The sequence below is a fragment of the Panthera pardus genome, unplaced genomic scaffold (assembly GCF_024362965.1).
Source record: "Panthera pardus isolate Hobbes unplaced genomic scaffold, ASM2436296v1 HiC_scaffold_13, whole genome shotgun sequence".
Taxonomy (NCBI): domain Eukaryota; kingdom Metazoa; phylum Chordata; class Mammalia; order Carnivora; family Felidae; genus Panthera; species Panthera pardus.
Genome location: NW_026526688.1, coordinates 55,632,185 through 55,648,025, shown reverse-complemented (window position 1 = coordinate 55,648,025; position 15,841 = coordinate 55,632,185). Strand labels below are relative to the sequence as shown.

Here is a 15,841-nt window from a genome sequence, read left to right as displayed (position 1 = left end):
GTCAGAGGATGTAAAGAATTACCTGGGCCTTGTCCCTACACCTTACACTCATTTGTCACCATGTCCTAGTCCTACAGGAGAGATTGGCCACCTCCACCAACTGATGAGAGTAATAAAGCCACCTTTTTTTCATGATACATAAATACCCATGCCAACAAATCAGTATTTCCCAGCTAAGATGATAATATGGCAAAAAGACTTCTTTGCCTTAACACTTGTTTACCTTTGACCAAGAAAGACTGACATTTGATTACACACAGGACTGTCTAACATTCTCTGCCCTCCAATTGCCCACCCATTCATCTTTTGTATATTGCTTCCAAATATTACCTCTTTAAAATGCAGAAATAATAAAAGGAAATAATCTCTCAGATAACTACATCCACTATATTTGATCTAAGATGTCAGAATAGACAGGGGGAAAAAAGTTCATTAGAGCAGACCAACTCCTATAAAAAATCCCAAAATCTTGGTAACGACCTCAGCTGTCTTTGCCAACAATTTTTTTAACACAGGTTCACTGCAGGAACTTCACAAGCCAAATAGAATACAGGATAATATCTCTTAATGAGTCAATGAAGAAATAGCATACTGCAAATCAATGACAGATTAATCACACTATTGTTCTAGGCAAGGGGACATGAGAGGAATAAAGTCCAAATTTAGTTGAAGTATACCTTTATAGGAGAGACGGCTTAGCCACCCTTGGACTGACATCAGCAGCCAGGTCCCCTGTTACTAGAGCACATTGCTGGGGGACAAGGGTGCCAGTCTTGACGGGCAAGATTTTCAAGGGCTGCTGCAAGGCTTTAGCCACTGCTGGTAAAAGAGTCACCTTTACCGTGGCAGGAGCTACTTGCCCCAAGGTCTTAGGAGAGCTATTTTCAATGAGCCAAGAGTTGCCTTGCCCAAACAGGACACTCTCAGTCCACACAAACTCTCGATATTTATAGTCAAAATGCCGCCTATCATTGTTGCTTCTTCATATGCTATTGTTCATAAGCCCCTAGTGAGGCCCCTCAGCAGCTGAACTACTGAGCTCTTTTCAGTGAGAACAGATGAGATGATGACATTCTGACGCCATTTACTCCATCTTGTATCAAAACAAATTTACCTCTAAGACAACCTCTTTTTTTCTCTTATCATAAACAAGTGGATTAAAACAACTTCCTTAAGTCATAAACAGTGAATTTGAAATCACACCAATACATGACAGGTACCAAGGTTACATTGTAGAGGAGTATGTGCAGTGGGAGGTAGTATGGTGTCCAGTTTTGGAAAATACAATCTCCCACAAAGTCTATCTTAAAATCACTGAATTTCAGTGTTTCAAAGGACTTTGTAACTTAAAAAATGGCAGCCAGCAAACCATGGTCCTTTGCCTGTTTTATTGAAATATAGCTAGCCATACTAGGGTTGCTTTTCCAAGAGAAACCATATGACCTGAAAAGCCCAAAGTATTTATTTTGACTTTTACAGATGAAAGCAAACTTTTATAGTTTGCTGACTGTAGATGGAATATTGATCAAATATATGGACACTGGAGTTAGACTGCTAGCATTCAAATCTCCATTCTGCAGGATGGCCAGTTACATCGTTTGGGCAAGTTACTCAGCCTCGAAACTACCACTCTCACAGCTATCTAATTGGGGGAAATAGTAAAATCTGTCATTGAGTTTTGAAGATTAAATAAAAAAGGGCACAATGCACACTCATAAATGCTAACTCTTATTATTAGGATTATCTTAAAATATCAGCTAGGTCAACTGTCCACCCAAAGTTACATATTTGTCTCCAAAGTGTCTTCTACTACAGATTTCAACACATCTAGTGAGGCAGGAAGCTCATTTAATCATTCTGTTAGAAACTTCTTCCTTCCACTGCATTGAAATCTGCCTTTTTATAGCTCAATGCTATTAATCCGATCTCCTTGAGGTGCTACAGCACATCTCCTCCAAATACTAGGATCTTCAAATATTTGAGAAGGGTTTCCCTGAATTTTATCTTATCAAGACTACATATCCTCCAGTTCTTTTCATCATTTCTTCTAAAACACAGTTTGTATCTCTTTCTCACTTTGGTAATTCTTTTCAGAGGGAAATATAAAGTATTTACCTAGAAATTAGCCTAAGACTTCAGACAGATAGATTCACACCCTTCCTCCCCAAACTCTCCATATTATGCTGGTGATGTATGTTTTATGCTACTTAGTCTTTTTCCATTCCATCCAGTTCTGGAAGTGTTGATATTTTTAGATACAAAGACCTTACGTTTGCCCTTTTTATGTTTAATCTAATATAGCTTCAGTCTCTCCACATCTTTCCAGATGTTGGTACTATTGTTTAGACTGTTCACTACCCCTACCAGCTTCATATCATCTTTGCATACTTCTGATGTCTTGATTTAAAAGATGAGTAAATATCCCACTACATTAAAATTGATACTATGGATAGTCCTGAACTCATTTAGAGCAACTGAGTATTGTTTTAGTAATTGAATTGCCTTTGCCCTTGGACTTCTATCACCTTAATCACTGTATATTTACTAGTCTTGCTTGGGGTGTCATTCTTTTTAGTGAAAGAAGTTGGAAGCAAATGTAAGCTAAGACATAAACAGCTTTCTTTCTCTCTTTCAATATTACACTTTAAGACAGGCTGTGTATCTGTATTAGTCAGGGTGCTCCAGAGAAACGGAACCAACAGCATATGGATATATTAAGAGAGAGAGATTTATTTTACAGAACTGGTTCATGGGATTGAGGAGGCATGGTAAGTCCAAAACCTGCAAGGTAGACTGGCAGACTGAAGATCCAAGGAAGAGCTGCAGTTCAAGTCCACAAGCAGTCAGCTAGCAAAATTCCTTCTTGCTAGGGGGAGGTCAGTCTTGGTTCCATGAGGGTCTTCAATTCCTTGGATAAGCTACATTACAGAAGATATAATGCTTTACTCAAAGTCCAATTTAAATGTTAATCTCATCCCCCCCCCCAAAAAAAAACAAAAAAACAACAATAACAACAAAAAACCACCTCCATAGAAACATCCAGAATAATGTTTGACCAAATATCTGGGCACTGTGGTGCAACCAAGTGACATATTAAATTAACCATTATAGTATCTAAGTCTTTTTAATCTTTTTCTTGAAATGAAAATAGCTAAAAGTCTAGCATATATTAAGCCTGGATTTTTATTGTCATAATTTGTCCTTTAATAGTTAAGTACACTGTTACATGAAACTGTGATTAAGTGTGTGACTAAGTGAATATTCATGATAAAAAATAACCCATTAAATTTTGTTACCATATATAAGTACAATATTTTAACATATACCTTGAGTTTAATACTTCCTGAGTCCACATCAATAACCAATTGTTTTTTGTACCTAAGAAAAGATCCAGGGTAGGAAAATATAGAATGCAACAATGATTTTTAAGATGAGCTTTCCTGGAAGTTTCAAAATGTGGATGTCACTTAAAGTATAGATATGTCTGCATTCTTTAATTCATTCACCTATTTTTAAAATTCCATTTTTTTATGTTTTAAAATTTTAAAATGGCATTTAAATTCCAATGCTATTTCTTCAAATGATTTCACAAGATTGTCAAAACAAATAGCTATATAAATGAGAAGATGTCTAAGCATTAAATGTCAGCGCACACAATGTTTGTGAACAAATTCTACTAGAATAGAAAAATGCCAAGATGCTATCTATGGAAATTAGACTTTACTAAACTCATATTGTGGTTCTAAACTTTTATGAATCTAGGTTTTGAAAAATGTGAGGTCTTTTTCTTGGTTAACTATTTATGATAAATAGAAATTATTAATTTAGAGATTTTGAGCAATTTTAAGATTGTTTATGAATTCTACTAAGAATTCCTTTTTTTTAATATGAATTGTACTGTTCTCTTTTGTTATACTTTTAAATTTCCTCTCTTTAGGTTTGGATGTGTGGAGGAGAAATGTTTGATGTCCCATGTTCTAGAGTTGGTCATATCTACAGAAAGTATGTCCCTTATAAAGTTCCATCTGGGACCAGCCTGGCAAGAGTGAGTAACTGGGGATCAAAATAAGTTGGGCTTTACATGGCTTCCTGTAGGCAGCAGACCAAGCAGCCTCCTACGTCGTATAATTTGTGACACAGACTGACAGGCACAGTCTGTTAGAAACAACTGACCGAAATAAAAACTGCACCACTTACCATTCCATTTGGCAGGCTTTAGTACGTATAGAGTTTCTGTGTTCCTCAGAGTTTGATTTCCATTCCTTAAGGAGGGGTTAACTATTATATTAATTCTTGTTTTTAATTGTTTCTAAGCGCTTTCACATACATTATATTTAACCTTCACCTATACCTTCTTCGATTGGTATTCATATCCTTATTTTGTAGATGAGAAAACTGAGGCTTAGCAAGGTGGCTTGTTCACGCTCAAATGAATGATGGAGGAGGGGGTTTAAGCCTGAGTCGTCAGAATGGATGTCCAGTACTCCCCCTGTCCCCCTTCATGGAGTATAACAGGATACATAAGTCAGATGGAGAAAGGGGGAAATACGAGATGGGGAGAGGTGGTTGCCCAACCTCTGCTTTCTCATTTGCAACTAGAGCCAAGACTGCCTGAAACTTTACCCCATCCTCAAAATTCCACATTTGGCCAGTTGCAAGATGCTTTTTCAAATACTGTTTTGAATAAAACCTTTTTCATAGGCTAAATGGAGGGATGCCTTTTAGAATGTTTTCATACATATTCGGGAGAAAGTCACAATGCCTTCTTGAATAATCCTGACAATTTCTCTGTTTTCCATGTTACTTTCTTCATAGCTGGGTTAGTTTTATTCACCACAGTATGTATCTACCACTGCGGAGATGCAAAATCTAGAAAAAAAAATGTGTTTTTGCTACGTCCCTTTACACAGTATTCTCCTAGGAATCGAACCCTGAATTATTCATTTGGTTTTTTTACTACTAAGGCGTCAATAGATAACTATTTGGGTCTTTTATATAAAGCTCAATAGACTCACAAGCTTCTTTAAAATATAAACCAGTTCATCAGGTTTCATTAGAATATCAATCCCACCAAGGCAGAGTTTCTTCTGTGCTATTTGCTACTACACTCCCAGCACCTAGTACAAGACTTGGCAGGCATTCAACAAATATTTGTTGACAGGACTAATTAATAAGAAAAAAAAAAACTAGAAAATGCTACAGGCATGTCTTACTAGAACTTAACAATGAAGTACAAAAATTTTTCTTTAAAACAATTTTGTTAACGTTTATTCATTTTTGAGAGACAGAGTGCGAGTTGAGGAGGGGCAGATAGAGGGAGACACAGAATCCGAAGCAGGCTCCATGCTCTGAGCTGTCAGCACAGAGCCCAACACGGGGCTTGAACTCATGAACTGTGAGATCATGACCTGAGCTGCAGTCGGAAGCCTAGCCAACTGAGCCACCCAGGCGCCCCAAATTTTCATTTGTAGTGAATCTTCTTGAGGAAAGAGAATTGATTCTTATTCCATTTCTGAGATTGTCAACTGTATGCATTTTCTTAAGCCACATCCACAATCTTTTTTTATAGCAGTTTGAGTTCATAGTAATGAGGTTACATCACATACACCTTTTTTTAAATGTTTTATTTATTTTTGAGAGAGTGCAAGCAGGGGAGGCTGCAGAGAGAGGAAGACAGAGGATCTGAAGCAGACTCTGCACTGACAGCAGTGAGCCTGATGTGGGGCTTGAACTCACGAACTGTGAGATCATGACCTGAGCCACAGTTGGACGGTCAACTGACTGAGCCACCCAGGTGCCCCAGCATCACATACACCTTGAAGGGAAATAGTCATATTATTACTCCCTCCTCAAAAGTGTAATAAAGTACTCCATTAAGTAGCTATAAAAATATGCTATTTGAAAAAAAAATCTCAAAATCACAAAGCAATTACAGAGCTGTATCTTAGATAAGGATATATGACTTAATTTTGTCATAAGACTTAACACATATGAATCTCCAAATTCATTCAGGAAAACAATAAGAATTCACTAAAAGGTATAGCTTTGGGCACATATCACAAATCAGCCATGTGAGTATCATAAATCATAGCAGGTGAAACTACCCCAAAGATAATGATGTTGTCACTTGTCCCTCTCACTCACTCATATGCTCCCAGCTTGTGCCCCAATCTGCATCATTCATTTGCAGGATGGATGGAGTAAGTGCTTGGTTTGTAGTCAAAATTAGAGTGTTCAAACTGGAAGGGAAAGTTGTGCTGATCCACAGGGTGTGTTTTCAAAAAAATAAAACTGCTCATATATTTTCAAGAAAGAAATGAAGTACTTTTTCAAGGACTGTCAAATATAGGAAAGCTAGGGTTGGCACATAAAATTTCCAGCAAAAAGTGAGTGTGCCTTCAAATGAAAAAAAAAAAAAAAGTCCATACTTCTGAATTTTAATCTTTTCCACTTAAATTTTACTTGAGGGCTCATTTTCAGTTTTTTTCTAAACTGCTAGGGCAATCAGAAAGTCATAAATATTGAAGTTCAACTGTCAGTCTAAGGTACGTTTCATGATATTTTAAATAAAAAAATATATTAAAATGAAAAACAGTTCTGATTTTTGTGGGAGAACCTCAACTACCTGCTACCCCTGCTGTCGTTACTAAATCATCAAAAATGATGAGAGACATTAAAGGTGTTTCAGATGCAGAGTCATGTCTATTCAATAGGTAGTTAATCTCTCCAAGCTCATTAGGAAATGAAGATGGAGATTTTAACTCTAAAGGCTTGTTTTCTTATTTTACAAAGCTCCTTTAATCCTTCAAAAACATGCACCTTTTATTTACGTACCTATGTAAACTGAAGATTCCCTCCAGCCTCCAAACACACACACACACACACGCACGCACACACACACACCCACATGCACACGCACACACACACGTGTGAATAGCCTGCCGTCCTCTAAATAGTTCACCAGTGTGTATTATTGAAATAAATTCAAATAATTAGTACCTTCTATTTACCTAGCATTACAGTCTGGTTGGAAGAGACAAGATAGCCATGTATGAAACCTCTAGAGGACAATACAGGACAACAAGTAGTTGTTCAAACATATTGTGAAGATACGCATTAGCAGAGGGGGCAGGAGGGGGATGCGGTACCAAAGCTTTTGAACTGAAAGAGGACCTTCGAGGATACTTCAATTAAATGGACGAATTTCATAGAATAGTGGTTCCCAAGCACAGGACCAGTGACCAGAAGCAGTTCCTGGGCCAGTTTTCATCCAGCCTCAGTGACCTGAGAAAAATAAGTATCACAAAGCTACATATATTCGATTTAGTAATATCCTTTTATGCAACAATCAGAGGCTTTGGGGTTTTTTTTTAATGACAGAATACAAGATCGATTTTATTAGTGCCCTTATTTGGCAAAAATAAAAATTAGCATCCCTATGGCAGTTCCCATAAAATGCAAAACTCCAGGATACGGTGACTTACAATTCAGCTTCATCTGGGAATCAGAGTTTTCACTCATCATGAATAAAACTAGACATCTTACTGAGTTGGCTCCAGCGTTTGCACACTGGGCATTGTTGTGGCATCTTTTCACCAGGAACAAACAGCCAGTTCCTGAAAGAGGAAATGATTGTCCCTCTTGTTGTAGAAAGACTAGAACGTCCGAGAGCTGTAGTGATAGCTGTCCCTTCCTCAGGATGACACTGTCCTCGTCACAGAAGAGTGAGCAGCTCCTCAGTGAAAGGCCTAGTGAGCCTCCGCACAGGCAGAAGCGGCTGAGTGGCAGTTGGGTGGAAGACCCTCCAAGAAGACCCTTCCTTCTGACAAGTTGTGACGTGAACCACTCGCTCTGTTGAAGGAGCAGCCATTACTGGCGCCTTGCAGACGTCTCTGTGGATGCAACTGTGTTTGGGGACAATCAAAGCCACTGGACCTGAGACCAGTGGCTTTATGAGCAGGGACAAGACAGAGGTGCAGAGCCATCACCTCATGGATAAACATACTGATTGCAGCACAAGGGTAGTCCCGCGGATGCAAGTTGGCCCAAGGGAGTTTCCCCGGGAGGATCCTAAGCCACCGGAGGGCACTGTTGCAGGCTGGGAGTGGGGCAGTCCTGGAAGCTCACAGGCTGTCCTCCCTAGCTCCAAAGTTTGCAAGGGATGCAACAGGATGCAAAATGAGGGAACTGCATGCTTCTGTGGTTTGCCACTGACATAGTATTAATACTTTTTTTCTTTTCTAAAATGCCGTCTTGCATTTTATGGCAACCGTCATCCAAATTTCGACATACAGCTGTAAAAGGAAAGAAGTCAAACCCCATAAAAGTCCTGTTGCACTGGATGGCCTATAGAACTTGAAAATGTAACTCTCATTAGAAAGGGTAAGGTTAAATGTCAAGTGAACAGAGTGGGATTGTGAACTGAGACACCTCTGTCCTAGGCTTAACCCTCCTACCAAACTGACCCTTATGGGAAGGCTTGGAATGAACAGGAGCAGTCGGAGTGGAAGGGCACAGGCTCCAGCATGAGCAACAATACCGGTAGGAAGGAGCAGGCTCAGAGAGTGAGAAAGGACAGTTTGGGACCTGTGGAGCTAAACTGGGAATGTACATTGGAGGCAGACTCTCTGGAGGGCCCTGTGTGCAGACCACAGTGTGTTTTTTTTATAGATTGCACTCACAGTTTTGGGACAGGAAATGCCAGGATAAAAATAAAAGGGGTAATTGGGCACCTGGGTGGCTGAGTCAGTTAAGAGGCCAACTCTTAGATTTGGCACAGGTCCTGATCTCACAGTTTGTGAGTTTGAGCCCTGCGTCAAGCTCTGCACTGACAGGGTGGAACCTGCTTGGGACTCTCTGCCTCTTCCCTGCTCATTCTCTCCCTCTCTCTCTCTCACCCTCACACACACACACACACACACACAAAATAAGCTTTAAAAAAATAAAAAATAAAGTAAAAATAAAAAAAATAAATAAAAGCGTTAAACAGATCAACCAACAAGTAAACATTAAGTGGTAGAAGACTAAGGGAAGTAACATTTTGAACACAAGAAGCATTTGTAAAGAAAATTTCCTGGAAGGTTTTTATTGATTTGCCATGCTGTGCAAGGAGAGAGAGGTCAAATGTGGTTAGGAGGTTTTCATCATAGCTTCTAAGAAAAAAATCATATCCATACAAAAAATGGAGACATGCAAAAGGGGAAGGGGGAAGATGCTGAGATTAGTTTTAGATAAGAAGGGTGATAAGCGAAACCCTTACATGAGTTCAGGGACGGCCAGATCCCAGAGACTTGCACAGACTTCCCATGTAGAATTCTGAGAGCCTACAAAAATCAGATTTTCTATACCAAAAAATGTTCATTTCTGGGAGAGAAAAAAAAAGGAATTCATCATGCCAGGCACTGTGCTAGGCCCTGGAAGTATAAATGAAGAACACGATAAACAAAAACTTTAACTTCTGATAACTAACGACCCTGATTAGGACAGTTAGATGGTATCGACACAATCCAGCAATTTACACATAACAATCTAAACACCACGAGGGTGAGCTAAGGGTTAAATAAACATAACTAAATTCACTATGAATGAGATCTGTATCTTATATACTTATTTGTAAGCGGCTTTGTTTAGAAACAAATTATTGCAATTACAATTTTACGTAAGAGGAAGTATATCTCGTATAACACATCCAGTGTTATTTAATACAATAACAATATATGCTCCATAGTAATAGATTATATTTAATGATCCTATAGGCCACACTGTGATCTATATCCAAGTTACAAATGTTTTTCACCTTATGTATTTACTTAGGGTTTCTTGGCAGAATGCAATGATCTTTGATGTTCTATGGTTATTATACTTCATGGGCGTGAAGGTTAAACCTGACGTCTGAAGCAGAATGGTGATTTTGCCTCTATCAGCTATGAAATGACTTCTTAACCTATTTTTCAAGTTGTTTTTCTCCTGGTGTCATAATTCTGGTGACATCCAGTTCTTCTGACTCCATAGATCATCTCAGACTGTTGAAACTGGTTGGGGCGGAGAGAGGTAGAGGTGAGGAGGAGTAGGGGGGAGGGTTTCAGTGTGAAAGCCCAATCACCCCAAATCAATTAGGGAGTGCTTCCTCATCCTTCACCCTGGCACCAGCTATCCTGGTCTAAAGTAGCTGAAATGGAAGAACACAACATCTGACGTATGCAGCCCTCCCTTGTTTGTGTCAGAAAAATATATCAGTTGAGGAAACGCTTTAGCAAGACCAAAATGACTACTTTGATATCAGAAAACAAAATCAGCAACAAGACTATAGAGTATGGTGATGAATGGGAAATCTGCTCCCACAAATTGACCTTTCTCCCCTGATGATTATAAATCAGTTCACTCTCGTAAAACTGCCCAACAAATAAGAGCTGTAACATGACAACCTTAGCCATCAACAGCAGCCAGCACCTCTTTCTTTTTCTCTGAAAACTATAGAGTTCAGGTGCTTTATTTGAAACTATCATCGAGTTCAGGGACACAGTGGCCTATCATGGGCTTTCTCTCAAAAAACAGAAAATGATGAATTCTTCCCCAAAGACTCAACCTGCATTCATGGCTAGGACTTCCATGCAGAAGCAGTTCCTCTGAAAACAATAACTATATCTAATTCTTCCTTATAATATAACAAAAAAGATAATAAGGCCATCTAATACTTAGGGCCAGAACTAAAGTTGATTCACATACTGCGATCATGTGTTAGTTTCTCTCCCTTCTTGGCCACATTTTAGAATATAATATCTTCTATTTATATGGAGCTTTTTATTTAAGAAGTCCAAGCATCTTCCATGAATAATATTTCATTATTCTTCATGAGAGTCTCCCTAAAAAACAATCATAAGTTTATTATGTGACAATAATGATTCAGTAAATCATTAAGATATGGTGAGTCCATTGCATACTATAAAGATAAGTGTCTATCCTCAACAAAGACTCAGGCTAGAGAAACTTCTCAGTAAATATTTATTAATTGCCTACTATGGAGATGCATTGAGCATGCTACGTGTCTTAAGCCAGTAGCATTGAGCCCTTCCTGTTAGATCAAGCCATCCCTTTGTAATAGAATGTCACATCACCCAAGGACATTGCCCCACACTGGAGATAAGTTTCTGGTACCCAACACCAATAGAGCACTCATACTCATCCTTTAATGATGTCCCATTTTTAACACTTGACATTTTATGCTTGCATTGCATAAGAGGAAAACAAGGCAAAGTAAAACTACTCTGTCTGCCAAGGACCTAGAGAGAGGATGGGAAAACATGGAACACAAACTTATGTCTCGCTGCTTGGCCTTTATTTGTTCCCTTAATTCCTAAACCACTGGTATCAGAATTTTTTTTAAGTATCCACTTTTTTTCATCCGTTTGCTTAACAAATAACAACAGAATCACACATTGTCTTTAAAAAATTTTAAACAATATGGAGGTAAAACATGGAGTGTTCATACCAAACCTAGAGACTCTAAATTTCTTTTTCATGTGAAAAATATCATGAAAAGAACATGTGAGGGGAAGACAACAATATTGTTTTGAAACTCAGCAATTTTCCACAAAGCTTCTCAAAACTAACTTTTACTTTGATTTTCTTCCTATTTATTTGCTCTACATATTGCCCCCCAAACTCCCACAGATGCTCTCATCTTCCCAACATTAAAGCATTCTGCTCCGTTTAACTGTTCCAAATATCCCTCAGTGCTTTCCCAAGTTTAGCTCAGCTATGACTTGTGAATCAAGTATCTAACACTTTCTGAGGTGCAAAACAGAGCTTGGAATTGAGACAAGTAATCTCTAAACCATAAGGACAAAAGTTAGCATTTCCTGATCTATCTAGTGAGGACCAGCATTTTTCATGAGTTTTTTGTTGAGCCCATTGGCAGATTTTATAAAGTAAATATGGTTTATTTAAATGGGGATCCTAGGTATTGACATGACAATTAGCTGTCATGAGTAATCATACTCTTACTTTGTCATTCTTAACAAAATTAAAATGGGAATTATTTTCTCTTTCCAATGGTACCTTTTCCAGTCTGCTTTTGGCTACTCCTTCCCCTACCTAAAGTACCTTGGCACTTTATGTTGTTAGTTAGCATTTATACAGCTTTCTTTTTTCAAAGCACTTGAGAAACTACATGGTGAGCCCATTTGTGGGCTGGGGGGAATTATAATTGCATTTTTATCATTATCCCCATTAGAACTGAACATTTTCACAACTCCACTGGAGCCTCAGAAAGGAGAAAGCTTGCTTAGATAAAGTAGGCCCCTGCTGCTATAAAATTAAGCTACTGAAATTTAAGCAAATTTAAATATTTAGCATTCCATGATCTCAATAACCAAAAATGCAACTCTTGCAAGAGGCAGCTGGGCTGGCTGCTTTATAACTCCACCTTTCAGGACCCCAATGGAATGAGGAAGCCACAGGAGTACCTGAATAGGAGGGTCTCATTTTGTGGAATTAGATTCTTACCGTAAGATGTGTACATGCACAGTGGCACTGTGCTTGAGGCCTCTGCCATTTCATTTCCATTCTAATTACCTTTGTTTCTAATAGTTTCTTAGTTCATAGCAAGAATTCCATTTCCAGGGAAATTAATGTACAACATGGCAGCCATATTGTCATGGCAGTCAGTAATATTATAATACATATTTGAAAGTTGCCAACATGGTAAATCTTAAAAGTTCTCATCAAAAGGAAAGAAAACTGTAACTGTGTATGGTGAATTGATGATAACTAGATTTATTGCAGTTATACACTTTCCAATGTATGCAAATATTGAATTATTATGTTGTGTACCTGAAACATAATGTTATATGTCAATTTTACCTTAATAAGAAAAATCTATTTCCAACTTGAGTTCCAGCCCAAGTATATCTCCTTTTGACGTTACATTTGAGATGAAAAAAAAAGTTCCATTTGATATTCTATAAAGTGAGAAATGGTCAAAGCCAACTGCCAGCTTTGTGGTTTCTGGATGCTTTTAGTGTTCTAATTCTGAAAACAGTTTATAAAAATAAAATTTCACGGATGACCTAAACTTTTAACATATAATTTCCAACCTAAGGACCCTACATGAGCTATTAAAAACATATAGGTTTTTTTTGTCTGTTTTGACAGTATGAAAAATAAAACAGGGCCTACTAATAACAAATGGAATAAATACTATAGCAGCATTTAGTTTAACCACAGTTGGCTTGTGGTGAATGTTTGTGTGATGTAACAAAACGTTTGATATCTTCTTTGGTTGATGGTTGGAAGTGCTTGTTGCGATTTATTTTTTTAAAAAATAGCAATTGTGGGGTGCCTGGGTGGCTCAGTAGATTGAGCGTCCAACTTCGGCTCAGGTCATGATCTCGCGGTCTGTGAGTTCAAGCCCTGTGTCAGGCTCTGTAGTGACAGCTCAGAGCCTGGAGCCTGCTTCTGCTTCTGTGTCTCCCTCTCTCTCTGCCCCTCCCCCGCTCATTCTCTGTCTCTCTCTCTCTCTGTCAAAAATAAACATTAAAAGAAACTATATTTAAAAAATAGCAATTGTATTAATAATGATTATTTACCAATAAGACCACACTGCCTTGGGGCGCCTGGGTGGCTCGGTCAGTTAAGCGTCAGACTTCGGCTCAGGTCATGATCTCACAGTCCGTGAGTTCGAGCCCCGCGTCGGGCTCTGTGCTGACAGCTCAGAGCCCGGAGCCTGTTTCGGATTCTGTTTCTCCCTCTCTCTCTGCCCCTCCCCTGTTCATGCTCTGTCTCTCTCTGTCTCAAAAATAAATAAATGTTAAAAAAAAAAAAAAGACCACACTGCCTTTTATACTCAAATTAATTGTGATAGCACGAGACTCCGTTGGCTTGATTGCCAAAAATAAGCACCCTTCAGATTATCCCTCTGATGTCTCTAGACCTCCCCAAAAGGCTTCCTCCCACGTGCTTACATACCTGCTTGTCAGATGCAGTACCCACTCTGCCTCACCCATGACTTGTTTCTTCTTTGTGCTCCCACTTGCCCCTTTCTTGCCTGTGAAGCTACTGGAGAAGCCATACGTCTTCCGCCATTCACAAGAAGAGCATCAACAGCTCATGGTGCTGTCTCTGGAGAAACCAACACTTCAGTTCTCAAAGTACCAGAACTTACCTGGGTCCTGGATAAACTCAGGATGGTTGTCTTTTAGCTATGGGCCATTCGCCCTCACTTGAACACTAAAGACTTCTGTTTATGTTAAGCTTCCTTCAATAATTCCAATAGCTATTGGTTATCTCCACTTCCTCCAAATTTCAGAAAACTAATGATGAAAAATAATTCCGTCATATTCCAATCCTCAATCTCAGCCAAATACAGTTTTAGGGGATAAAAACAAATAAAAGAAGACAAAACAAAATAGAAACCATACTTTCACTTTTGTCCCATCATACCATGTTTTGCTTCTGAGGCTAGGTCACAAAGGCACTGCTGCTTCCACCTTGTTCTCTTGTGTGACTTGATTTGGGGAAAATAGTCATCACATCATGATGAACACTCAACAGCCCTGTAGAGGCCCATAAAGAGGAAAATTGAGTTCCCCTACCAATAACAAGTACCAGTTTGTCAAACGTGTAGCCACCTTGGAAGAAGATCTTCCAGCCCCATTCAAGCCTTAAGATAACTGTTGCCTGGCAAAATCTGGCTGAAACTCCTGAAAATCCAAGCCAGATTGCCCAAACCACTCCCAAGTTCCTGACCCACAGAAACTGTGAAAGATTTTTTAAAAAAGGTTTATTATTGTTTTAAACTATTCCATTTGAGAGTGATTTGTTATATATTGATAGGTAAGTACAATACATCTATTTCTGTTTAACAGTTCTTCATCAGCAACAATCAGCCTGACTTTATCTTTAAGGGCCCTGATTACCTAAGGTGACCCAACTTAAGCTTAAACATTAGGCAAGGTTATGCCTCAAAGACACTATCAATAGGTAAAACAGAGTGAAAAGGCAACTCACTAAATAGCAGAAAATATTTGCAAATCATATATCTGATAAGGGGTTAATATCCAGAATATTTAAAGAACTTCTACAACTCAACAACAAAAAAGCAAAAAAACCTGATTTAAGAAATGGGAAAGGGACTTGAAAAGACTTGTGTCCAACGAAGATATACAAATGGCCAATAAGCATATGGAACAAGATGTGCAGCATCACTAATCACTGGAGAAATACAAAACAAACCCACAATGAGATACCACTTCACACCCATTAAGATGACTATTATTTAAAAAACAAACAAAAAACCTAGAAAACAGAAAACAGTGAATGTTGGAAAGAATGTAGAGAAATTAGAACCCCTGTACATAACAGAAATGTTAAATGTTGCAGCCACCACGGAAAGCAGTATGGGGTTTCCTCAAAAAATTAAAACTAAAATTACCATATGATCCAATGATTCCATTTCTGAGTAATACACAAAAGAATTGAAAGCAAGTATTCAAGCAGATATTTGTGCACACATGTTCATAGTGATAGTCAAAACATAGAAGCAACCCAATGTCCATTGATAATAAATGGGTAAGCAAAATGTGGTATATACATACAATGGGTTATTATTCAGCCATGAAAAGAAGGAAAATTCTGACAGATACTACAAAATGGATGAATATTGAAGACATTATACCAAGTGAAATATGCCAGTCACAAAAGAATGAATGCTGCATGATTCCTCTTATATGAAATAGCTTACATACTCAAGTAGTAGTAAACAGAAAATAGAATAGTGATTGCTAGGGGTTGAAGAATGAGGAAATGGGGAGTTATTGTTTAATGGATTTAGAGTTTCAGCTCA

The 15,841-nt window shown here is 38.4% G+C and overlaps 1 protein-coding gene across 3 annotated transcripts in view; it reads left to right on the top strand.

Moving 5' to 3' along the window:
• The window catches only part of GALNTL6 (polypeptide N-acetylgalactosaminyltransferase like 6), a 1,197,302-nt gene that overhangs the window by 1,083,692 nt on the left and 97,769 nt on the right, over positions 1-15,841 (top strand). For all 3 annotated transcript variants that reach the window (XM_019440998.2, XM_019441000.2, XM_019440999.2), the window contains exon 9: positions 3,938-4,045. In XM_019440998.2, the coding sequence (XP_019296543.1) occupies positions 3,938-4,045 (108 nt within the window). The remainder of the gene's footprint in view (positions 1-3,937; positions 4,046-15,841) is intronic.